The sequence below is a fragment of the Citrus clementina genome, unplaced genomic scaffold (genome assembly GCF_000493195.1).
Source record: "Citrus clementina cultivar Clemenules unplaced genomic scaffold, Citrus_clementina_v1.0 scaffold_9, whole genome shotgun sequence".
NCBI lineage: Eukaryota > Viridiplantae > Streptophyta > Magnoliopsida > Sapindales > Rutaceae > Citrus > Citrus x clementina.
This window is the reverse complement of record NW_006261964.1, coordinates 2443490-2469540: the sequence shown is the minus strand read 5'-3', so window position 1 is coordinate 2469540 and position 26051 is coordinate 2443490. Positions and strand designations below refer to the sequence as shown.

The 26051-nt window shown below is 33.9% G+C and overlaps 5 protein-coding genes across 7 annotated transcripts; 2 read left to right on the top strand and 3 right to left on the bottom strand.

The window, feature by feature from the left end:
- Window positions 1-680: 680 nt before the first annotated feature.
- On the top strand, window positions 681-2491 carry LOC18032301. The gene is made up of 4 exons (XM_006419682.2): window positions 681-1551; window positions 1636-1843; window positions 1948-2077; window positions 2179-2491. The coding sequence occupies exons 1-4, from the start codon at window positions 698-700 to the stop codon at window positions 2436-2438; spliced, it is 1452 nt and encodes a 483-aa protein (XP_006419745.2). The 5' UTR covers window positions 681-697; the 3' UTR covers window positions 2439-2491.
- Window positions 2492-7303: 4812 nt separating this feature from the next.
- Window positions 7304-8104, bottom strand: LOC18032302 (protein DMP2). The gene has a single exon (XM_006419681.2). It carries the CDS (start codon window positions 7997-7999, stop codon window positions 7439-7441), a length of 561 nt encoding a protein of 186 aa, XP_006419744.1. The 5' UTR covers window positions 8000-8104; the 3' UTR covers window positions 7304-7438.
- A 1946-nt stretch (window positions 8105-10050) lies between these two features.
- Window positions 10051-10671, bottom strand: LOC18032304 (major allergen Pru ar 1). Its single transcript, XM_006419680.2, has 2 exons — window positions 10491-10671; window positions 10051-10349 (listed from the first exon to the last, which is right to left on the bottom strand). The coding sequence occupies exons 1-2, from the start codon at window positions 10669-10671 to the stop codon at window positions 10051-10053; spliced, it is 480 nt and encodes a 159-aa protein (XP_006419743.1).
- Window positions 10672-15300: 4629 nt separating this feature from the next.
- Window positions 15301-16688, bottom strand: LOC18032306. The gene has a single exon (XM_006419679.2). The coding sequence runs from the start codon at window positions 16453-16455 to the stop codon at window positions 15835-15837; it is 621 nt and encodes a 206-aa protein (XP_006419742.1). The 5' UTR covers window positions 16456-16688; the 3' UTR covers window positions 15301-15834.
- Window positions 16689-22096: 5408 nt separating this feature from the next.
- On the top strand, window positions 22097-25831 carry LOC18032308 (uncharacterized protein At4g15545). 3 transcript variants are annotated; one of them, XM_006419676.2, is made up of 9 exons: window positions 22097-22680; window positions 22792-22860; window positions 22967-23023; window positions 23128-23164; window positions 23497-23592; window positions 23813-24067; window positions 24483-24525; window positions 25457-25535; window positions 25629-25831. In XM_006419676.2, exons 1-9 carry the CDS (start codon window positions 22408-22410, stop codon window positions 25719-25721), a joined length of 1002 nt encoding a protein of 333 aa, XP_006419739.1. In that variant the 5' UTR covers window positions 22097-22407; the 3' UTR covers window positions 25722-25831. The 3 variants fall into 3 exon arrangements, with proteins under 3 accessions (XP_006419739.1, XP_006419740.1, XP_024039538.1); XM_006419677.2 differs by having other exon boundaries at window positions 22098-22680; window positions 23494-23592; XM_024183770.1 differs by lacking the exon at window positions 24483-24525 and having other exon boundaries at window positions 22099-22680; window positions 23494-23592; window positions 25629-25716.
- The last annotated feature ends 220 nt before the right edge of the window (window positions 25832-26051 follow it).

Below are 26051 nucleotides of genomic sequence, written 5' to 3'. Positions count from 1 at the left end.
TCGCTTAGTACTGATGTCTTGTTCCAACTTGCACTAGGACTCCAGACACTTACTTTCAACCATGTAACATACGAAAGCAAGAAATCATTATACTCAATTACTGTCATTTTGACTATTGTGTACCTGTAGTTGGGCTTTCATTTTTGCATTATGGATTATATTCTACTTAAGGAATCAATCATTTGTTTATTAAGTGCTTCATGTATCCATCCAATCACACGAGAACCAAAGTCTGGACCATTTCCACATTTCCAATTGATAGTCAACAAAGTACTGATGAAATTCTTGAGGCTAGCATTTAGACCTACTGTGGAAAAGTGAACTCCAGCTGTATTTCTTTGTAAATGTATTTCACTGATAATCGTTTAATCATAGTGTTGGAGACAGAAGCCTAGCTTCTTATTTTCCTGTTTGTGGATTTAAATAAATATTAGCAATAATCTTTGCATTTGTAGCAGTTGGTGTTATTTTTCGCGTGTAGGAAAAGGAGCTCAACAATATTGCCACTTTGTCAACCTCCAATGGAGCAGTTGGGATCAATTTTTGTCTCTATAACTACTTTTCTCTCTCTATTGACAATTTGACATTACCAATTCTCACCAATATTTTTGTCCTGCCCTTAAAAGCAGGAAATTCTGGACTAAGCTAATCGGAGCTCAAAACTGGTGAGTCCTAAAACTTCTCATTGCCCAGAAGAATGAAAATGAGAATGGTTCAAGCTATATATTGTAACAGCCAGACATCTCGTGTTTTAAGGGCCCTCAAAAGGAAATTGTGGCGCTTTTGCTCGAGAATACAATGTCTGATACGGAGGCGTCCAAGGAACAAAGTTATCATCAGGAGATTTGGGAAGTTGAACTCAAAAGGTCTGCCAAAAGGAGACCCCAGCGTCAAGAAATCCCCTGTTCATTTGCATGGCAAATTGGGTTGTTCTAACTCGAAAATACCAATACGAATTGCCACATTCAACGTTGCCATGTTCTCACTTGCTCCTGCCATTTCAAGCACTGAGGAGTTAGCTCTGTATAGGAATGAAAAGGAGGGTTGTCTCGCATTAAAGAGTCCAGTGGAGATGAACAATCAGGCCAAAGCTGCAAGTTATTGTCCCAAGAGCATATTGAAGCAATCTCCTTTGCATACTTCATTAACTAGTCCGGAGCATCTCTCCAAGCAAAAGACGGTCTCGAGATCAAAGTTGAAGGTTTCAATTAATCTTCCTGATAATGAGATCTCATTAGCAAACAGTAATGTTTTGATGAGGTCCCCTGTGTGCCTTCCTACTAGTATGATGACTTGGATGGAAGAAAGCGCAAAATGCAGTAGAAGCATCGCAGAAGTGCTTAGAGAGGTGGATGCTGATATTTTGTCCTTGCAAGATGTCAAGGCAGAGGAAGAGAACGATATGAAGCCTTTATCTGATTTGGCTGCTGCTTTGGGAATGAAGTATGTGTTTGCTGAGAGCTGGGCTCCAGAGTATGGAAATGCCATCTTGTCAAAATGGCCTATTAAGAGATGGAAAGTTCAAAAAATTGCCGACGATAAGGATTTCAGGTACTAGTGGATATCTTTATTTGTAACTCCTCATCAAATTACATTTGCTTAGCATATCCCACAACCCTGTTGTGTGTGATGCAGGAATGTGCTAAAGGCCACGGTTGATGTGCCATGGGCAGGAGAAGTAAATGTGGACTGCACCCAACTTGACCATCTAAATGAGAAGTGGAGGATGAAGCAAATTTGTGCAATAATCCAATCAAATGACTCTCCCCACATCTTGGCCGGAGGTTTAAATTCTTTAGATGGATCAGATTACTCAGCCGAAAGATGGATGGACATTGTGAAGGTAAAATTTCAACCTTTTCAATTTTCTCCTCTGAAGAGTCATAACAAAATTTACCAACCGCATACAAAAGTAAATCCATGTCTCTTCTTCTTAATGATTTTCAGTATTATGAGGACATAGGAAAGCCAACCCCAAGGGTTGAAGTGATGAAGCTTCTGAAGGGAATAGAGTACGTCGATTCAAAGGAATTTGCAGGGGAATGTGAGCCAGTAGTCATTATTGCCAAAGGCCAAAGTAAATGATCTTTTCCCCCTAATTAAATTTCTTCCTAAATCAGTGTAGCAAATTTACTTGTTGTCGGATGTTAAGATTGAATACGGACTTTGTTCGACCAGATGTGCAGGGAACATGCAAGTACGGCACGCGTGTGGACTACATTTTGGCATCACCGGATTCACCGTACAAGTTTGTTCCGGGCTCATACTCTGTCATCTCATCCAAAGGCACATCCGATCACCACATAGTCAAAGTTGATATTACAAAAGTGAGTGAGAACGCGTTTAGGCTGCTTCAAAGACCGAAACAAAAGGTTATAAGACTGACCAACCCTTGTTCCACGGTAGGTGTATGGAAATTAAACAAAAAAATTGCTTAGGCAAAGTTTTCATATGAATTCATGGAGCATTTGTACAATTACATTGCCGGTAAATCCCCTATTTATTTATGACATGAATATGTCTTAACTTTACGGGAGACTCCACTGCTACTAACTTTATATAAAAGTTTATATCTTTGACCTGACTCCTGAGTAATGTTTATATATATCTTTTAATATTAACAACAGCTACTAACTTTATATAAAAATTTAGATCTTTGACATGGGTAATGTTTACATCTTTTAATATTAACAACAGGGACACTTAACCACAGCCCACCAAACTAGCTACATAGCAGTTTGCTAACATATGTCCTAATATTAGTAGACCACCAATTGTTTTAACAACTAAAGCTTCCATTTTACAATGGAGCCTGCCTAAATTTTTAGTTACCATGTGTCATGAATGACATACAAATGTTATTCAATTGTGCCATCGATCAGTCATCAGTCAAATGTGTCATTTTCATTTTCTTCAACTTCCGATCGCAATGCAACTAAAAGCCCACAATATCTTAAAAAAAAGAAAATCTTTTGTTCGTTGTTAAAGATTATAAGATAAATGCTTGATGATAGGGCTTTAACAAAGATCCGTAATCAAATTTATAGTGGAAGTAGGTAAGAGTATAATTGAGTAAAGTGATCTCAATTAGGAGAACAATGACACGCAACTAGACTCCACTATTGAGCAAAATAATGTGCAATAAGAAAAAACCATCAAGGAAGATTACGTTAAAGAGTAGTTTTTCCATTTGTAATTTGTGAAAAATCTTTTAACTTCCCAGACCAGGCAAAAATAAGATTTTGATTCGACAGAGTCATGATGGAAAAGCTATAAACTAAGGTAAAATAAAATAGATAAAATTTCATTTAAATCTCTAACTCTTCACATCGTTCCTCTTTCACCCCTGCTGCTAAATGTCATATTTTTAGTTTCTCAACAAATTGGTCCGATAAATAAGGCATTGATTGTTGTGTATTAAGTATTTATCCTTTCGGTCTCAGCTTTCATCTTTCTTTTAAACCAATTTAGTATTTTGATATGTTCATCCTCTTGATAAAATGATATCAAACCCGAATATTATAAGTACATAATTTTAGTTTCACTATCCATGAAGAAATTAGATATAAGTACATGATTTGTTTTCTCTCTTTCTTTCTGAATCTTAGATATTACAATTTACATCTCACCAAACTCAAGATTACGTCTACTTACACACTTTACTCACTATGTTATTGGTCCACGTTTTCACATATTTCCTCTTCCTCCACTGCTGCTAAATGTTATTATTTTCTTGTGCAGAGAATGAGACTTTAATCCCATATATATTATTTTTAATTTACCACAAAGGAATTGTTAATATCTCAACAAATTGGTCAAATAAATAAGCATTGATTGTTCTGTATTAATGTACATATTTGGGGAAATATGGGTGCAAACGTGGACCAATAACATAGTCACGCATGGTAAGATGAGTTAACCAAGCAGAGGTATTTCTTTTGACTAAAGTATAAGGTAGCTCATAGGGACTAGGAGGTAAGCTCCCTTAAGGAAAGGACAGTTTCAATAAAACATGCAATATCAAATGGCATTCTCAAATTCTAGATTTTTGGTGGTTAGAGGCCGCACGTGAATAGTACACGCTATCGTATGAGAAATAAAAAATATCTCCTTTTGGCTAATAAAAAGAGGTTAGTCGGAAAGGAGATTCTTTGGTTGGGTAATGAAAGTATGCCACGTTAACCACCCTTTGTAACACCCTAAAAAGTAGTAGGACCACAGGCTGAAGAGACTGCAGCGTGCCTCATCTTGGAGGCAAAAAGGTGTTCAAATGTTTTCTTACCTTCCAAACTTATGAATGTTACCATCTTAGGACCCAAAGCTAATTACACCAATGCCCCCCCTTAACCACTAATTAAGTGCCACGTATCTGAAATTACCAAAATAACCCTCAGGCATAATCCACAAAAGCTCAAAGGTTTCTCTCAAACAGTAACCAATTTTCATTACTCAAAAATTACTCACCCATCTTCTTCATTAGAGTATATTCATCATTGTTGGCAGCTCAAAGGTCCAGTTTAACCTTTAGGCCACCACTTATCACTCAAAATCTAACTTGACATCAGATGTAGTCGCCGGCCACCGCCAATTCTATCTCTAATGCTAGTTTTGACTCTATTTTGCAGGACTCATTTAGCTAAAGTTTGGTGGTGATCATCTTCATTTTCATCTCATCTTCTCTCCCTTTTTATTAAACACTAACTCACCTACCTAATCTCCTCCATCGTACTGTTGAACACCTCAAATATAATAAGGCAGCCATTATCCTCAAATCAACTTTTTTGTTTTAGTTGGTTAAGCCAACGTCCTCTTGGTAAAATGATATCAAGCTGAATATTATAAGTACGTAATTTTAGTTTCATTGTTAACCATGAAGATATTAAATATAAGTACATGATTCTTTTTTTTCTTTCTTTCTAAAACCCAGTTATCACATGTCACCAAACTCGAGAGTACGTCCACTTTCCCGTCATAAGTTTGAGGGGATGTTGCCAAAACAAGATTTTCGATTTGATCACATCTGAAGAATTGTAATAAGGTAGTGGATGCATTAGCTAAATTTACTTTCTGTTGTTCTAGTTCTCTTGTATGCAGGATGTTCTGCAATTTTTATCTTGTTACATTTCAGAAATAAAATAATATATTACCACTCAAAAAAAAAAAAAAGAGTTTGATGGGATGTTAATATTATTTTTACTCGTCAATTTTTTTTTAATTTGTCTAGACATACAAATTAAGCCTCACTGATATGGTATAGTAATACACATTATAATCTCAAAGAATGCTTCGAAGTTATTGATGTGTGAGCTATATCGTGTTTCGTCATAATTAATTTAATCATGATAATTCGTCAATATCTATATATTTGTAAAATAGTTTAAAGGTGCCTCCCACAGTTAAGGCTCACTCAGGACCAACTCGTGGTTCAGAAAAAAAAAAAAAAAAAAAACAACTCAAGATATGCTAATTGACAAACAATAAAATTCATCAACCAAATCAAGATCAAATTAGGAAGAAGGTTGCAATTATTTAACCAACATGACACTGAAAAAGAAGAGATATAAAACTAAACTATCCGAAACCTCTCAGTCAAATCATCCGATCAAAGTATAGTGTCGTCACTCCGAAGATAACCAATTCCATGGCGCGTGTTAGCTAGGGAAACAGGCAGACGCACAGCAAAGAAAACCAACAACAAGAGGCAAACCATTTCACAAACCAAACCGTTTGAAACGAGGGATAAAAGACACTTGAACGTTGAGGGATATAAAAAGAGTCAAAGACTTACAAGAAAGCATGAACAAAGTCAGCACATCGCGGCTTGTAAAGCCATAAGTTCACTGAACCCAAGTGTCGGTATCTCTGTAACTGTAAGTGAAGCAAGAGAGAAAGCAAGAACAGCCACAAAAGCACAACAGCAAGGTTGTTGATTACTTGTTGATGGTTTGGCAACTGCGGAACATGAAGACTGTTCCTATTGGAAGTTGCTTGAGGAGGTCTGAAAATTTCGAGTGCACGGTTTGGTTCATTGTTTGAGGAGGTCTGAAAATTTTGAGTGTACGGTTTGGTTCATGAATTTCTCTGCACGTAGAAGAAAGAATTGCTTTCGTAAAATAATTTAGTTCTCTCGCGTAAGCTAGGAATTAGAAAAACTACAACAACGAGGATTTTTTACCTATACGGGCCATCCTTTGGGAGAAAAAAAAAAGGAAAATTAGACATATTCCAAATTATATCAGGCATGCAATGACATACTTTATTTGCAGTTAATTATGTGGCTCTTCAGTCAATTATTTCATTTTCGTTTCGTTAACTTCTTATGAATGATCGCCTAATCACGGATATGTGATTGAGAAGAGATTTTAATTAGGTTGAATAATGACACACATCAAGACTAAATCTCTATATATTAAGAAAAAAAGATTATTAATTAGGAGAGTAACGTGCATTAAGATTGAAAATATAATCTACCAGCAAGTTTATTTTCCCATTTCAGAAGAGTAGTAAGAATTATGTACTCAAACCCTTTTAATTGATTCGATCTTTTGTTTTCCCTTTTTTTTCCCGAATTGCTTTGTTCTCCATTTTGTTCGTAAAAAATGTAAGCGAGAATTAAATAAAACCCTTCAACGATGTTGTCTTGAAGAAAAAATGATGATAGATTTTATAACAATATATAAATGCTACATTGAGTTTTATTTAAATTTATGTATATAAGAAAGAGATTGTATTAAAAAAAATGGTCTTTTTTCTTCCGTCCAATGTTAGTAATAAAAACAATAGGTCTCAACTGGTGTATATATAGAGCGAGACAACAGTTCCTATATCCAGAGATTGGGTAAGAAATTGAAATTTAAGTTAGAGTTTGCACTTGGTGAATACGAAAATACAAGACTTGGCTCTAAAACATAAAATGATAGAAAAGTCATCATTAATTGACCTGACATTTTACGTTGATACGCAAGTGCTCAACATTAATTAGTTAATTGATGTTAAATTTTATATATATATATATATATATGAGTCTTAACATTAAGTACATACATATTTAGTTTCACTAGACAATTCAATATTTTAAACTTATGATTTATGAAATACAATGTCAAACCGCTTATTATATATTTTCCTATGGTTGCACTGTAGATAGATTGAAATGATCAAAACTGAATTAACTAAATTATGTTGCGTGCAAGCATATATAAATACTATTGACTCGAGAAAGAAATAATCAATATGTACTTGACAAACATTTGAATCTTAATTTAGCTTAAACATTCAATAATTAATACACAAATATGCAGCTTAATACATAATCACAAGAGATGGCAAATTTTCACACAAGCTTTGAAATTTGAATAAGCCAAATTTTCTCGGAAAATAGTGTAACAATTAAAGAAGAGAGAACATCATCTTCATTTTTTCTTTTCCAAGCGAGCATCTAAGATTTACTATCCGATGAATCACTTGAAGCAGGGTACCCAATTCCATGGCGTTTGTTGGGAAAAAGCACGAAGATGACACTAGAAACTGCACCAATAGCCGGAGGCAACACCATTAGCAGAGCCTTCTGAGTAGACTCAAAAGAAGGATAAAAGCACTGGACTGTATTCCCATCCAAAAGCGACACAACCGCAAACACAATCATGGAAAAGAAAGCGTGAGCAAAATCACCAACCCTAATCTTGTAACTCGACAAATCGACTGAGGCTGAATCAGAACGAGAAGACGGCCAAAGACCCTTTAGCGTGGCGATTCCGTAACGAGTTATTCCATCGCTTCCCTTGTAGCTGTCAGTAAAGCAAGAGAACCCGCAAGACAAGCCGCAGAGGCCTATTAAAAAGCTTGTTAAGTACTTGTTAACGGTGCTGCACTTGCCGTTGTTGGATAAGACAGGATTGAGGAATTGATACACGAAGACAGTTCCTGTTGGAAGGAGCCTGAGGAGGTTGCCGAGTCCTGATAATGTTTTGCCTGTCATGGAATTATCTTTGGCCACCATTGTTGTGAGTGCTTTTTGGCTGTGAAAAGGTGTTTTCGTTTTCTAGTCTTACTTCTTGTGTTTCTTGCAACAGATATTGAGAAGTATTTATAGGGATGATATAAAAAGAAGTGAGAGAGATACTGGGGGATTGGCAAGTGGGCATGAGTTTTATTGGCAAGCAGGGAATAGAGAAATATTGGATTAAAGGTTGCTTCTACGTAATATTAATGGTGTGCTAAAGGTAGGATATGGTTTGCTTTTACTCTTCGGAAGGTCGTGGCCTTCCTCTCTAATCCAAGCTTTTCAAGATTGAATTAATTGTCGCCAAATTTTTATTCTATTTTGGTAAGTGATTTTAATTAATTAAGACTTACGAGGAAGTCTTGATATCCTATACTCTTACTTGTAGAGAGGGCGAGTAATTTTACAATAAGAGGTTTCTTATTTCAATATATGTGTGGCATTAATAGGACCATTTTAATGTTTAAAAAAAAGAGTAATGATAGAGAATTCAATCTAATCTCACACAAGAGTTTATAAAAATTAAACAATTCAATAAGTTGCGAAGAATTTCAAATTAATGGTAAATTTACCTCTCAAAATTTTGTTTTGATGGGGTTGAAATGGGGCTCATTAATCGGATGTATATCATTCTTCAATACATTGTGGAAGAAGTGTACAGGTCAAAATAGAAATTTTACACCTAAATTACATTTTTTTAATTTAAAAATTCAGGGATTTTGTCAAACTCCTTGGGGAGCGCAATAGCATCCTTTGGTCTGAGGGCAGCCCTGCCCCGTAGTACAATTCTAATAATTCCTTTTAATAAAAACATACTTGTGTTCATAAATTTTTTTTCTCATTTGCCCTAATTAGTGTTATATTTCGCAATTATGATAGTATATGTATATTGAATATCTGCATAGGAAGGTCCAGTTGATCTATTTGAGATTTTCTGGACAACTCCAAATAATAAAAAAATAAGAATGATTTTTTTTTTTTGGGTCACATAAACAAGGGATTGCTTGATCCAAAATAAAAAAGTCAACAACTCCAAATTAAATATATTATTATTATTATTTGGTCAGATAATTAAACAAGGGATTGCTTGATCCTATCCATATATATCCTTTTCAGATGCAGTTTTCATCATACTTTAGAAACGGGTAGAAAAAGTCCGTGTTCATCCTCCTGGGAAATGACATCAAAGACGTGCACTATTAATATTTGACATTAGAAAAAAAAAATGTAAACTAATAGGCTTACTTCTTTGCTTCTTCCACCCAAATATGTATATACTTCCTTTCCTTTGAATGCAAATTGTGTGTGTGTATATAATTTATTGTATCATTCGACATCAATAATTATCTTAAACTTATACATGTACATGCTTTCATATCCATATCTACAAGAGAAATGCTTTCAAAGACACCCTTAAATTAATTTGTACATGCATGCACGAACGGCATTAAGTTGAAACATATTATTATACATATCAAGAGATATAGCCAGAGGTTTAGTCCAGGGAGAGCAAGTCCAAACTTAATATATGTTTTTGACCGCCGTTTTTAATTATTAGATGAGGAAACTACTTAGTTTGGATAATTTTCGTTAAGTCATTCCAATTAGATGATCTCAAATCTCATTGTGGGTGATGAGTATGAGTCATACTCATTCATAAATTTGGCCTTATATTTGCCCCCGTGGTGATGTATTACTGATTATTTTTATTCACTTTTATGTGATTTGCTAAAAACTGTGATGAATTAGTAATAAGAAAAAAATAGGGGGAAAAAAAAAACTTCTCATGCATTTATAAATTCGAAATGGGAATCGTACCCACATGATCGATATACATCGAGCAGGTACTGGCCATTAACTGCCCACACACAATTATTGAACAAACAGACAAATAAAAAAAAAAATTCAAGCTTCGACCAAAGCTGAGCCAACACTACAAATCAAGTTAAAAGCTTACAATGACACTGTCACCGAAACTTATTCAAATAGCAAGCAGCAAACGATCGAAACTGGAAAAGCCAAAGCATGGTGATGATTGATTAATTAATTTAGGCGTAGAGATCAGGGTTGGCCACTAGATAGGCTTCCAGGACCTTGTACAATCCCGATCCTCTCTCTTCGGCGTCCTTGACGTGCTCTTCTTTGAGCTCTTCACCATCCTTCACGTAGACCTCCGCGGCAAACTTGTAAACGCATCCGCCATTGCCAGAAGCCTCGATCTTAACATCGTACACCCCTTTCTCTGCAACTGCCAAGATCCCATCTCCGTCGTACATGGTGTACTTGCATGTGAAATTGTCATTGTCAAGTGCGTCGATTCTTTGCTTCACTTGCTTGTAATGACCACCTGTGTCAGTCACATTTATTAAGAAACGAACTAATTAATATACTTGATTAATTACAAGCGCAATGCAATGCTCTATATTCATATTAATATTAATATTATGAACGTAAAGATGACCCCCCATTCGACAAGGTCCTTAATTACCATCAGGAAAGGTCCACAGCGTGACAGTGCCAACGCCTCCATCTCCTTCGAGAACCTCGATGCTCTTGAATGCTTGCGGTGTGGCCTTCGGCAACAAATTGGGAGAGTCAACAAAAGCCTTGAACATTCTTGATGCACCAACAGCAGCCGGATACTCTCTCTCAAAGCGAGTGACACCCATGTTGATAATAATTTATTAGCTTAAAGAGAAAGAAATGGATATATTTTTGCTGCACTGGAGGTAGAAGAGATTGTTCCTGAGTTTGTGATGGAGATGAGCAAGGTACTCAAGGGTTTATATAGAATTGGAAGACACTGAAATTCGAGGCAACCATTAAGGACTTGACCAGCTAAGCACCTCAGCTAAATGATTAATTAATGTATGCATTTATTATTATTTTAGTTTCAATAAATCTAACACGAGCATCCATTAATTAATATAATGGCCAATAGTTTATTGTACTCGTTTTTTGGGAAAAATTTTAAAATATATCGTCTAATATACCATAAATTAATATAGATGTAAATTTGTAGTACCCGATAAATGTGGCATTTGGGGAGGATACCGGATACGAATCCCCGCATTTACTGACATCTGCAAAATATTGGGTTATTTTTCATAAACCTCCCTGGACTATGGGGTTGCGACACTTTGGTCGCAAAGTTGTCTTTAAATATCAAAAAGCTCCACCGCTGGCTATTGCCGTTATATATATAATAGATTGTTAAGAGTACGTTTGGGAGTGAGGTATTATAACTTTTAAGTTGCAGCTGTTATAGAATAAAAGTTATAGCTGTAGAGTAGAATTGAGGAAAAAACTGTAAGGTGTTACCAAAAACTTGGCAGACTAATTATAATATATCACTCCCAAACGCACTTTAAGTGTTGTTAACTGACCCTGAAGCATTAAAAAGATTTCAAAATTTGTCAAGATTAATGCATGAAGTGTAGTAAAAGACCAATATAGCTTTGAATAAAAAATATATATATATACAACGATGAATCATATTATAAAGGCAAAAATAATTTAAAAGAATTGTTATTATAGTTCAAATTCAATGCACATTTACGTTTGTACCCCAAACAAACTAGCGCCTTCCAAACATTGATTCTCCCTAATAGAGGGTTTTAATATTAGAGTAATGATACAACCACAAACTCTTGTATAAATTTATCTTATAAAAACCGATGTAGCATAATAAAATTGGTTGAATTAAATATCTTTTAACCCACATGATTTATTTTTTTTATTTTATATTTTCATTCAACCAATAAATTAATACCACATCGGTTTGTATAAGCGTTTGTGGCTCTATCATCGCTCTTAATATTAAGGGAATCTTTGCCACTAAATTATCAAGACCTAATAGTTTAGGGGAGGTTTCCCATATATTCGAAAATGATTAATTTAATCCAACTGGTGGTCGGTGATTTTGAAAATGCAGCATTGCATGCGTTGCACGATCAGTTTTTCAATGTATGTGTGCACATGCCAGCTTTATTGAACATTAACCTGATCTATATATGCATATATTATTACTTTTATTAATTAATTAAAAAAACCAAATACATATCATATGCAGAATCTAGATGAAAGTTAAAAGTTTTAAACTAATTCTCGAATGTCACCCATTGATTAAGTTGTTTATACTTTATACCTGGTACAAGTTGTGAGCCATTTTCATTTATATGAAAAATACATTAAAAAACAATTGAGTAAGGGCTAGTTTGGAAATATTATACCTTTTAAAATAGTTGTTGTTAATTGTACTATAAAATAATCAGTTGTGAAAAGAAATAGTTAAGTGTGTGGTAAATTTTATTTTCAGAAATACTGTGAGTTTTGAAAGCAGTTATAGATATTTGGTAAATTCTACTATTAAATTGCTGAGAAAAAATAAATGATTAGAATGTACATAATGTAAGATAAAATTTACTTATACAAATAAAAACATGTACATATAATATTTTTAATTGTGTATTATAATAATTTTTACTAAAAAATAAAATTTATAATATATTGATTTTACTTTTTATCTTAAAACAATTAATAATTAAATTTATAATATAGTGAAACAAATTTAATAATAATTCGACCAACAAATTGATATTAATAAATTTATATTGATGAATTATTATAAAAATTTATTAAAATATTGATTTTCTTTTCAATTTGAATAAAGATAATTTTGGGTTTAGATAATAATTAAAAATATTTATGAAATTGTATTAAAGAATAAAATTAATTTTTAAAATTAGAATCTAAAAGCTATTTAACCCTTCTTATAGCTGATTTTGACAAAAGTGATTTTGATTTTTTTTTTACGAAACACTAAAATTAACTTTTAAATTTTTAAAATCACTTTTAAGCCTCCCAAAAGCAATCTCAAACAGGGCCTGAGTCATGTATGTTGAGTGAATTGTGTGTTTCCAAGATAAATAAATTAAAAAACACACACACATACCGATATAGGAGTTTGATGAATGTTGATGAAAAAGGGGAGTATAAATATTTTAAATTGTTTTGATTCTTTAAAAGATAAAGATTCTCTCCTTATCTGAGCTCTCATGAACTTTTAAAGATTTTGTACCATGTGTCTTTAAATGATAATGTATGGATATAATTTAACTTATTTATTTTCTTTATTTTTTAACTACCAATCCTTTTAGAAAATGAATGAATTTGAATAATAATCATCTACTAACGCATACATTTATTGCAGTCTATTGTAGCTATCAATCATACGTTTTTTAATACCATCACAAAATCAGAGCGTATCTAATGATAATTCAACTATTACGACATATTTGATTAAATATCCCGCAAAATACGCGTCGACTTTGACAATGATTTATATATTCTGCTTCTAGAAGAACAATTTCAGATCATATGTTTTGGACATTGCTGTGCTGGGCTATGAGTGTGTTTATGTAAAATAAAACTGGGCCATAAAATGCGTACTTTTCAGATTTTTGGGCTAAAATGTAAACCCAAATATTAAATATTTGGGCTAATATGCATGTAGATAAACGTTCATGACTCTTGTCAATGCAATCAAAGAGTATTGAGCTTTTAACACTCCTCAAATTTCCTAACAAACCCGGCCTCTAAAAATTCCCCATTAAGAAATTTTAAAAATTAAAATAATTCTAACAGTACCTATCTAATTCCAAAAGTGCCCTTCATATACATTCCTCTACTTTTTTCTTTCTATTCTTTACTTATTTCTAATAAACCCCATAACCCGTAAATAACGATTTTTAATTATTTGCATTTTATTTCCTCTTGTTATTCATACAAACTAATTCTCCATCTCCCAATTTTTAATTCTACATGACCAAATTGTCTTTTTGAAGAAAAACACACCAAACAAAAGTTCATTTGATTTTTTGAAAAAATGCTTTTTTTTTTCTTTTTTTTTTTGGTGCGTGCGGGATAAACATGGCTATAAGATATGTAGCCAACCCAAGTGATTAACAAACGAAATCGCCTGCACATCCACGCGCCAGCTCAAAGCCCACAAACCACATTCGCTAATAGGTAGTCTTTTTTTTTTTTAATTACATGATATTATTGCTCATACCATAATTCATTTAAACTAATATTAGTATATTAAAAAAAATTATCAAAGTTAATTTTATATAATGCTGTTTAGATTTTAACTCTTTTTGATATTTAAGAATATTTACTCTATTTATATTTCAAAAAAAAAAGAAGACTACCTTTCTCTCTAATATTTATATAATAAAAGAAAAAAAATTAAACCTCGCAATACTTTATTAGGGGCTATTTGTTAAGAAAATTATTCAGCAACTGGTCTTTTATCTTAACAGCTGCTAGTTTAATTTTGGTTTGATGAGGGGACTATTTAATTTGAACAAAGAAATGTTGGAATAATTTCTGTTAAAACATTCCAACTAGGTGATCTCAAAATCTCAATTTAGCTAAAAAAAATTCGATGTTATAATTTTCATATTTGTGGGTCATTCCCCTTCTGAAATCTGAATAGAAAATAATTAAATGCCTAATGCATTTTCACACAAAATCGCTGGACAATATTACAATCATCTAAGTATTCAATCTTTGGTTCGGAGACTATTAAAATCTAAAATGGACAATGCTCCCCTCAAATTTGATCCTCTTAAATTTCCAGAGGGGGATTTTTTTAAAGAAACAAAGAAAGGGAAATTACATTTTGCTTTGGCACAGAACATTCGAGAAGACTAGAGTGTAGAGAGATTAGAGAGCATCATTTCCTTGTTTTATCATGTACTTTTACTTTTTGTAGGCTACTTTTGCAAGAAGAATACCAGCCATAGTAAAACAAAAGGACTTTTGTTGGGGGTGGGGAGATCATGACGACACGGACTGCACCATCACAAATCACAAACCAAACCAAACCAAAACCAACTTCGGAATTAATTGAATCAAGGTTTAGTTGAAAAAAGAAAAACCGAAGTTTTGGTGGAGCATCCGCATCCACGTCCGAATAAAATCAGACAAATTTTCACAGCCTGTCATGATACCAAATTGCGCATGTATCACACTACAAACTGAATAGATATCTTCAAGGAAAACGAAGGCATCCTTCTTACCACACAAAATCATCCAACAGATAATCCCCCAAAAAAAAATAATAATAATCAAATGGTCCAGAATTTTTTCGAAAGTTAATATTACAACCGGAAATCTAGACTCGTGTAATTATCCAGAAATCTGCTCAATTTATTTACTTTTCTGCCAGCCAACAATAATTATTAGAGAGAGAGAGAGAGTGAAAAGGACATTAAACGAGAAAAAAAAAATCATGAAAGAAAAGGGAAAGCCAAATAAATTTAGAAATCTGCTTAATTTTCCCTAATTTTTTATCTGGACTTTACATTACCAAGGAGATTTTGGGAAATCTCTCTTACAAATTCACGACAGAGCAGAAAAGCATTCAGACCGCACATACAGTACATACAAAACCAACCCATCACATTATCTTCACACCGACCTTTTTTTTAAACCCATATTATAAAATATAAATCCAACCCCCTCATTTTTAACTCTTCTTCCATTTTACCCCATTCCCATAAATACAACAACCGCCGCCCCCTAATTTACCCTTACGACCCGTAGATAATACGTCATCTCTAACACACCACCACCAACACCAACAAACGACAAGCACGATATAATTCCTAATTCGCCCCGCATTTCTCCCTTATTTTCAAATCTACCCTTCCCCGTTTAAAAAAAATCGCGAGGAATATCGGACCTTGAAAATCGATAGGAACACGTTATACAGACACGAATTTAAGTTAAAAGGTTCAAGACGGCCCCGGCTCTTGAACCAGATCTCATAGCTCGAGCCGGAGCAAACGCTTGATGTCTCGAGTTGCTGAGTCGTCAACCGCGATCTGTTTTTTCTTCGAAAACGACGGCAAAGGCAACGAACTTGGCGCCGGAGAAACCGCGAACGCCGATCCGGCGTACACATCGGTCTTTCCAGCCATCGGAGTCTTAAAATCGACGATCCGGATCTTAGGCATCACTTCCGGGGACCGACCTGTCCGCACGCTACCGTTAACCACCAAACTATTACCTTCCTTCTTCGACGACGTCGCCCCGGCACCGTTGCCGGTCTTTATCTTCGAATCGAGCGACTCTCCTCTTCTCAAAATGGTCACCTTCTCCATTAAAAAATCATCAGAACTCGATCTCCTCACCGACTTCGAATCATCAGAAGCCGACGCCCTCCTCGGCATAGACGGCTCCGATTGAGCCCGCTGCTGCCTCCTCTGATCCGGCTTCTCATGACGGACCGCCGGTCTCCGGTTGTTCGGTCTATTGCTATGGTAATTACCGCTGTAATTGGAGTTGTTAGAGTATCCATAATTTCTCCGGCGAGAACACATCGCCGGATTAAATCTGATCCGATCGCCCAGACAATCTTGTGGCCGTAAAATTTCAGTTCCCATGGTTGAAGAAGAAAAGAAACGAAACAGAAACTAAATTAAATTATAAAAATGATATATCCAAAATATATTAAAAATCTCAAGAACAACTGAATCGAGTCTCTTTTGTTTCTTTCTTCGCTAATCGCTACTATAAATCGCTGCTAGAACCTCTTCATTATGGGAAGGAAAAAGATGAGGAGGTTTTTTTTTTATTTTTTTCTTTTTCTTTTTACAAATCTGCTCTGTGCGTGTTAAGGCATGAAAGAACGTACTTGGGAGCTGAATTTATATAGGGGAAATGAAGGAGGAGAGAGAAGGTGGGGTAGGAGGGAAGGGTAGCACCGACTTTTGGTGCAATGACGCGTGAGAGAGAGAAGCGATAGGGACGTGGCTGGTCCTGGTTTGATTATTTAAGTGACATGTGGGCTGCAGCTGACCTGACTGACTGGGTCGTTGGTGGGACCCGATTTTGAAAAGTCTTTACACGGAAACTGTTAGTTTTCCTCCGCGTTTAGGGTTTGGTTTCGCTGTCTTCTGCTTGCGTCTCTCTCTGCTTTCTTTAACGGCGTTAGTGGAGAGGAGGTTAGTTGTATTTTTCGATATTTTAATGAAATGATTTAGGTGGTGTGTGGGGACCACTAGTGTGGGGATAGTTGTGTCTTTTTATATAATTACATTTCCTGGCTTTGCCACGTAGTACGGCTAGTGTGGTGTTGGCAAGTCTTATCAAGTTGCGGGGGCAGCGGGGCAGCTGGTGCTTCTCTGGTGATTAATTGTAATTTCCGTAGGTGAAAAAAAAAAACAAATTAAAATAAATAAAATAATACGTTAAAAATCTTAGGAAAAATAATTAGTGATAAGAATAATTAATGATCGTTCATTTGTGGCTTTAATTGATATGCTCCTTAGCTGTTTAGCGGTGACTTTGTTGTTAAGCAAAGGTGTTTTTATTAACATTAATGGTGTTTGATTGACGATGGAATTTGTGACCATCAATTATAACATTGATTTTATTATTTCAATGGCTGTGGCATATTTTTAACTTTTAACACAATTAAGAAGTTAATTTACTTGCACTGAATATTATTAATAAACTAGTAGATCAGAAATTCAATTCCATTCATTGAAATTTTTTTTTCAATTATTAAGATCTTATTACCACAGTTGGGTGAAAAGATTATCGTCATGATGCTTTATCCAAAAATAATTATGATAAAAATTAGATTAGACAAAACATCAATTAAGATATTTGGATTACATTGGTTTGAAGAAAAATAAGAAGAGGAGAAAAAAATAAAGAGAAAAGATGAATTTCATATCCAACCAAACAATAAAAATGCAATTGACTATTTTTTTCATTTATTTTTTCTCTCCCTCTTTATTTTCGATTTCTCTCTTCTCCTACTATTTCTTCCAAACAAATATATACTAAATTCTTAATAATTAATTTCATTTACCCATAAAAAATCAATTTGACCAAGAAAGAATTCTATCGAGGCTTTGGTCTGATACATCTTCATACTTCTCAAGTCAAAGAAAGAATGCTGTCAAGGCCAAATCTATGCACTAGCCAAAAATGACACAATATATATATATATATATATATTTTTTTTTTTTTGGGACTTCTAATTATGCTTCCATTTTTTTTATCGAAAAATTGGATAATGCTAGTTTTGGCCACATTATTTCACGAAGGTTTCAAATTATCTAATCTGTTTGAAACAAGTATTCACTAATTAAATTAATTGAGCAACACTGTTTCCTTATTAAAGAGAATTGCATTATGGCCACTCATCTATCTAAGTACATTTGTATATATTATATTAGCTAGTTTTAATTGTTTATTGATAATAATAATAATAATTATTATTTTTTTTAAAAAAGGAAGCTGTCTCAGGAGTGTATTATAGTAAAATAATGAACCAAGAAAAGACCTTCCTGTGTCTATCTTTCATACACGAGTAGTGTTACTCTATTTTTTATTTTTGGTTAAATTATTCTGTTGATCTAGTCAATGATTGTAACTTATGAGTTTTGCTACTAAAAGATAATGGATTTATAATAACGCAAATCTTTTAGGCTAGATTTATAAACTTTGCCAACAAAGTTTAGAGGAGTGGACCAACTACTAATTTGTGATATAATAATTCCCACTTAGAAGGAGGCAAACTAAGAGATTAAAGAAAAAAAAAAAAGAAATTTTCCTTTTTGATGTGATTCAACATCTTCAATTTCATTTGATTATGCAATATTTCTTAATCAAGTAACTGATGTAAGAATATATAAAGGGTGTTTAAATATTTATTTTTTAAAAAAGAAAAAGGTAATAATAATTGAGAACAACTAATTAATTCATGTGAAAAGGAAAAGTAAAAGAAGCCTGGCTTTTATTGACTGTAATTTTGTTGATCAAATCACACTTTAAATCCTGATAAGTTCCAACTCATCAGTAATTATAGATTTCAATGACAAAGAATGAGTGGAACTTGATAATTATAGGTACCCACTTTTTTCTCCAATAATTTTCCGGAACAAAATAAAGAAAAGAGAAAAAAAAAATCTTGAAAACTTTTGAGGATTACGGGTACCATAATCTTGTATTTAAAATGGAAAATGAGAATAGTTTGGAAGGAGGCAACGATGCTCTCTTGTCTCCAATCTAACTCTCTTTAACTTTAAAGAAACAGGACTTTGGAAAGTACAGTGGAAACATCCCCATAGACTATAGAGTCATGGAAAACAAGAAATTCAAAATACAAAAATATTAAATTGAATAGATTAAAAGTTAAAGTTGTTGCGAATCATGGTACTTTATAAAGTATATGCTTTTTTTTTTTTTTCTTTTTCAAAGAATGAAAATGATTTGGTCACCCGTGAAGAATTGGGCAGCTGGCTTGCTTTTGCCAGATGCCGTGTAAATTACTTGATAGGTGTGCTGAAAAAGAAGGCCTTCACTTCACATAAGTTGAATTGACATGTTTTTTTTGTTTGTGTTGAATTGGCATTTTTTAATAGTTCCCCTTGTGAGTGAAGGTGTTTCTTTGTTCTTTCTCGAAGACTTTGGGTCCAAGTTGGGTTATTCTATTAAATCTATTTTTATTTGTGTGCATGATTGCTTTTGTGGATTCCATGTGATTGCCATGAAGGTTGAAGGAAGGAACAGGATTATTGTTTAAAAGCCAAAGAGAATGGAAAGCAATGGGAACTCGCCTCTTTAATTCTTCAATATAAAGTTTTCTTGAATAAACACACGGTAATAGTGACCGGTAGTTAGTTCGATAAAATATAATAAGGCTTCATTTGGTATAAAATAGAATTTATTTAAGTAGAGTTTTTACTAAAAAAAATTAGTTATTTAGTCGTTAATAAAAATTTTTATTAAAAATTTTAAAATTACTTAAATAAACAAGTTTTTTAAAGTTATGTTATGAAAAAAGTAAAATAAGATCATCAAATAAGTAGAGAATATTCTAGATTTTCTAATATTTAAAAAAAAAATTCAACATTTACACCCAAAATCCCAAAATTTAAGTTTTTATTATTAGAGTCAAAGTAGCCTATTAAGCTTCAAAAGCTCAACTAAAAAAACAACTAAATAAGAACAATATTTTTTATAAGAACTTATAAAATTAAATAAGCACTTATGACCATTAGATACGGCATATCAAACAGATCTAATTTATAATTCCTAGAGGCGTGATTATGGTGCATCAACTACACCTTATACCTACTCCATCTCTCGTTATTTATAACAATTGTTTTGTTGTTAGTAACAACTATTTCATTATACGTATGATTTATGTCTTTTTTTTTTTTAGTTATGCCATTCATGTTATGATGACTTATTACATGTATGTAACAAAAATATAGTAAATTATAAACGAATAATTTGTTATGGACAACATAACAAGACCCATTTCCAAGAGATTAATTTATTTTCTTTATTTGTTTGTAACCTTTAATTTTTTATTTTTTATTATAGGTAAGACGTAGACATATCATATATCTTTAAAAGATAAGAAGCAAGATTTGGGCTACAGCCGACAAGCAGACTCACGAATTCTGCTTTTAATTTTATAGCCAATAATGCCATTTCACAATATTTGCTTGTGCACAATTGTTTATATTATTATCCAAATACTTACACAAATAATTTCCTTTGCACATGACATGAGCTAAGAATAAAGAAACGAGAATTCTTGTTTAATGTTGTGGAGAAGGTTCGTTGTATAGCCTGTGTACCAACTCCCCTCAGAAAATCGCCATGACTTCACGTTGGCCCCTTTCAACTGGAAATGGTATCCAATGTCCCCTTCTTGAGCGTATATGGGCAAGTACTGATGCAGCTAAGACCCCATTCAGCAAAATCTCTTTTTCCTTTGGGGCCGTTCAAAAGAGCGTTTTATTTTTTTGAACTTTTTTCAAAGGCGATGATATTTGGGAGAAACCTGTGGTGTAACTGCGGTATCGTATTATAGTTACATACAGCAGTTGGATGTCAGGTACCACAGTTACACCGTAGCCTGATCCTGATATTTGACGTACTAATTTTTTTTTTCAACAGCTCTTATTATTTGATTATCAAATAAAAAAAACAATTAAAATAAAAATATAATGCTAGAAATTCTAATTACTTCCCACCACCACCGTTACCGCCTCAAACCATCGTACCACTAACTCCTAGTCACTAATTGACCTACTAGTAATAGAAATAGGACTCATTTATTAATTAAATGAAGGATAAATAATGAAAATGGGCTGCCAATAAAGCAGTTGAGATTGGTATGAACGATCGAGAATGGTGGCTTGAGATGGTGACAATGGTGGAGGAGAGTGACTAGGGCTTTCGGGAATTATTTTTTTAAAAAAAAAATTATATTTTCATCTTTTAACGATGATAATTATAAAAATAGTGAGGTTAATTGAATAAGGAGAGAGCTAGTGAAAGAAATAGAAGGGTTTTCAAAGGCAAATGCTATGTTACAATTAATGTAACATACACACTCAACAACAACTACACAAATTATGTGGGTCCATCATTTATGTGGTTGTTGTTGAGTGTGTATGTTACATTAATTGTAACATAGGGGCTCCCGTTTTCAAATATTGAAACTCTTCTTTAAAACTTTTTATTTGTTTAAATTAGTTGAACTTGTCATATAGACTAGCTCCAGATAATCTAATAAAATTATATAGGCTTAGAGTGGTCCAACCTTTTATATATATATATATATATAGAAATTCCTATGAAAAGTTAGAATGGTTCAATTTATTTTAAATAATTTTTATAAATAAATAAATAAAATCAATCCACTAATATACATGAAGACTCAAATCATACCCATACAAAAAAGCAAAATAATTAATCACCTGGAGATAAGTAATGCTAGCTCCCCATTCTTTTCCCCCAAATGTTATCTACTCTTACAGCCTTACTCGACAGTAATTATATTTCTAACTTGATAATAATTACCTCTAAATCACAGTACAAAGACAAAAACACCTCAACTTGAAATTTGAAAACTCATTCCAAGCCGTTAATTATCATCATCAATTCATGCCCTTTTTCCTTTATTAACAAAACCTATACATAAAATTTAAAAAAAAAAAAAAAACACGTAGAAACAAAACTAATAGGATGTGTGCTTGAGAAAATGACACATTGGCACAAAATCCCGAAACACAACACCACTGTAGTTTTGTCTTCTTTTATGTCCTATCCATTCACAAACCACATGTTTCAAGCCGAAATCGCAAAATTGAAACAATTACCCCCAAAAAAAAAAAAAAAAAAAAAAAAAGGATCCATTCATCCAATCCCAGACTCCCATGAGGTTCTTAAATCTTACTTACATCATAAAACGATATGAACGGATATACTATATATATATATTTTTATATAGAGTTAAACTGACTTACTCTCCACTAAATTAAAATTAATTAAAAAAAGAAGAAGAAGAAGAAGTGTGAGAAATGTTAGCCAAAGAACCAGGAGCAGGTAGTACCTTCGATCTACCCGAGGAGGTGTTGCAAGTACTACCGTCTGATCCATTCGAGCAACTCGATGTGGCCCGCAAAATCACTTCCATTGCCATCTCGACACGTGTCTCCGACCTCGAATCCGAACACTCCGCTTTACGCGCGCAGCTCGCCGAGAAAGATTCCCGCATAGCCGAACTCCAATCCCAAATCGAGTCAATCTACTCTTCCCTCTCCGACAAACTCGGTCAAGCACAAGCCGACAAGGTCCGACCCGGCCCGCTTCCTTGCAAAATTTCACACCTCTACAATTTTTCTTTTTAAAAAAAATCAAATTAAAAAAACAAAAAAGCTTTAACTTTGACTTTTCTGCGACAGGAGAGGTTGAGTAAAGAAAACGAAGCGTTGACCAACACTGTTAGAAAGCTTCAAAGAGATGTCTCAAAGGTTTGAGCATTTTTGTTTTTATTTTGATTTTATTAATTTTCGCATGCATATGAATTTCAAACTGGTGAAATGATTTTTATTTTATTATATTTTATGTACTGCGTAGTTGGAGGTTTTTAGGAAAACACTCGTGCAATCACTTAAAGACGATGAAGATGCCTCGGTATGTTACTCATTTAACTATTATTTTCCAGTTTATTAATGAATTAATTAATGAACAATCAATTGATTTTTTTTTCTAATATATATATATATAATTTGCCGCAGACAGGGGCTACTCGAATTGCTAAGCCAACCCCAAATGGTATACGTTTTATTATTGCTTATATTTACATTGTATTGAGAATGGCTTTTGATGATATGCGAAAACGTAAAACGATTAGTTTTTGTGTCTTTGAGATTGTGTACCTGCTAAGTAAAATGGATGAAGCTTGCAAACCAGTAATGGATTTCAGTGTCCAGTGCTGGTTAGTTAAAATAGGCTGTAGTTGAACATTGGGTGGATGTTTTAAGAACACGCGACACTTTGCAGCAAATTGGTTGGTTAGGTGATGTGGTACTATTTGACATGAAAAATAGTAATTATTTGGTAAAAATTTATGTAAATCCTCATTCTTTTCCCTTCTTTTTTAGAAGACGATGCTGCCATCGCACCGACCGGAACTTCTTCCGTGCATAGTCAGATATCAGAAGGTGGAAATTCTTCATTTGCAGAGGAACGAGAGCCAGAATGTAGGTCGAGATCTTTGACATGGGTAATGTTTACATCTTTTAATATTAACAACAGGGACACTTAACCACAGCCCATGCTAATTCCCTTTCTTTCCTTTTGTTAATGGATCGGCATGGATAAATGTGGTGTTGTAATGAAAAATATAAAGTCTAGCAAATAAGCTTGCTACAATTCATCCGTTGCTTTCTTTCTTATTTGATTCTGTTAATTGTGACGTAGCCTCCAGACCTGGGATTTCACGTGGCTTCGTGTTAGCATCCCAAACAAGCACTCCTCGGTTGACTCCCCCTGGGTCACCACCTAGTTTATCAGCTTCAGTATCTCCCACGAAAACGCCTAAACCGGTGTCTCCAAGACGACATTCAATTTCATTTTCAACCTCAAGAGGGATGTTTGATGATAGGTCATCTATACTTTCTTCTGTGCACTCATCGCACAGTTCAATATCAAGCTCTGAGTCAGGATCACAAACTGGTAAGCTTGAGAACTTTCTCCTAGAATAAGGCCTGATGTGGTATCATATTGCTTTGTCCCCTTGGGGCTTCGATCATTGGTTCGATTCCTCTGTGAAGATACACCTAAAATGTTAGTTTTTGAAGCCCTATTCCTTGGCATAAACAGTTGATTTGCACCTCTTAGTTCTACATTTGTTGTCGTTCTTCTTCTTTCCCCATAATCTTCTCTTTGGACAGATGAAAATGTAATTAGCATTTTAGCTCTTTAGACTTCCAAGGATGTTTATTTGATACCACTCAACAAAATCAATGTCTGCTTTATTCTCGCTGTAGAAGCACCTTTACTAGTAATGCTTTAAAAGCAGCCTAACTAAACAGTGATCTTGTTATTTAACAAGCACATATCATGTCTTTCTTTCCTTTCCATCTTTCAGGGAAAACACGAGTTGATGGGAAGGAATTCTTCCGTCAAGTCAGGTAAAAACTTTCTAAAGTCAAGGCTTTCTTGTTGAGGAACCATTAATTTGTTAAAAACTAACACTGAATCAGGCTAAATCCATGGATATCCAACCCTGGCACAGTCGTTCTTAAGGCTTGTGCTGCTTATTTGGTGTAGACATTTGCACTACATTCGTTAAAGAATAATTGGTTACCATTTCTAGTAACTTCATGTGTTATATACTTACGGTGTGTCTACTTCTTGGATTAGGGAATGAGAATGTTTACTTACTAAAAATATAAAGGAATGGAAATGGATTTTGGGTGGGGCCCACAAATTTGGGAATGAGGAATGAGAATCCCATTCTAGTAATAATAAAAGTGGTAATGATACTCTTTATTTTGTTAGTGAATAAATACATAATTGTAACTATGGGCATTTTAGTTTCTTGCAACATTCCATCTGGATTATAAGACAAAGTAAACACATTAATTAGAATACGGTTCATTTTGAATTAGATTCATGTAGCTCAAGTAAACAACTGACTCTAAGTCCCATTTCTCTTTTCCGATTCTAGTCCATTTTGATCCCAATTCATTCTGATTCCGAAGAAGTAAACGCACCATTACTGCCGACTTGACAATAATGCTGAATTGGTCCTACTTTTCTGGAAACCAGAGTAACAGGCAATATTTTGTTTGCTCTGAGTTGTTTCACCTAATTTTTCAAGTCCCATAGCTAGTATTAGTTTTTCATGCACACATTTGCCCTTAAAGTTGCTTGCCGTGCTTGTCATTTTTTGCTTCTTTTTCATTTTTGGATATTGAGACTCACTAGATCATTTTATACATGCTCTTGTTTGAATTACATTTTGTACTGAAAGCAAGTTCAAGATTTTGCCTCTGCTTGAATTACAACTTGTGACCCATTAAGACTCAGGAGTTATACCCTTTCTTTTGTTTTTATCAGGAATCGATTGTCCTATGAGCAGTTTGCTATATTTCTGGCAAATGTCAAGGAATTGAATGCCCATAAGCAGACAAAAGAAGTAAACTACTCTCGCTTTCTGTCTCACATATTTCTTTCTGTTGTGAATTGCTTTCTTAACCCATTTGTATCTGCTGTTTTTCTGGAAAATCAGGAGACTCTAAGGAAGACCGACGAGGTTTTCGGTCCTGAAAACAAGGACCTTTACACGATATTTGAGGGATTAATCACTCGTAATGTTCACTGAAACTGTACCCTGAATTTGTAAGCTTTAGTTTTGATCCATTGTAACCTTTGTCACATTTTTTCTGTAAAGCAACAAATAATTCAAGTGTAATGAACACTTTCGAATGACTAGTCTTGTACTGCACATTTTGTTAAAATGCAATTTCTGTCTCAGTTTGATCTTTGATGAATAGAATAATAATACACATTAGAATGTTATACAACTTTGGGTGAAGTCCAGAGAAATTCTACTCGTGTTGGCCACCTCCCAAAAGCTTCTCCAAGATCGTATTTTAAATTTGCAATTATAAGCAACTTGAACATTTATATCATTATATGAAAAAGCTTTATT

Coding starts and splice junctions, on each gene's coding strand:
- LOC18032302 (XM_006419681.2), bottom strand. CDS start 7,999: ATGGTGGCCAAAGATAATTCCATGACAGGCAAAACATTATCAGGACTC.
- LOC18032304 (XM_006419680.2), bottom strand. CDS start 10,671: ATGGGTGTCACTCGCTTTGAGAGAGAGTATCCGGCTGCTGTTGGTGCA. Junction 10,350..10,490: donor GCTGTGGACCTTTCCTGATG/GTAATTAAGGAC, acceptor TGACTGACACAG/GTGGTCATTACAAGCAAGTG.
- LOC18032301 (XM_006419682.2), top strand. CDS start 698: ATGAAAATGAGAATGGTTCAAGCTATATATTGTAACAGCCAGACATCT. Junction 1,552..1,635: donor GCCGACGATAAGGATTTCAG/GTACTAGTGGAT, acceptor TGTGTGATGCAG/GAATGTGCTAAAGGCCACGG. Junction 2,078..2,178: donor CATTATTGCCAAAGGCCAAA/GTAAATGATCTT, acceptor TTGTTCGACCAG/ATGTGCAGGGAACATGCAAG.
- LOC18032306 (XM_006419679.2), bottom strand. CDS start 16,455: ATGGGAACTGAAATTTTACGGCCACAAGATTGTCTGGGCGATCGGATC.
- LOC18032308 (XM_006419677.2), top strand. CDS start 22,408: ATGTTAGCCAAAGAACCAGGAGCAGGTAGTACCTTCGATCTACCCGAG. Junction 23,165..23,493: donor TGCTAAGCCAACCCCAAATG/GTATACGTTTTA, acceptor CTTCTTTTTTAG/AAGACGATGCTGCCATCGCA. Junction 25,536..25,628: donor CCCATAAGCAGACAAAAGAA/GTAAACTACTCT, acceptor CTGGAAAATCAG/GAGACTCTAAGGAAGACCGA.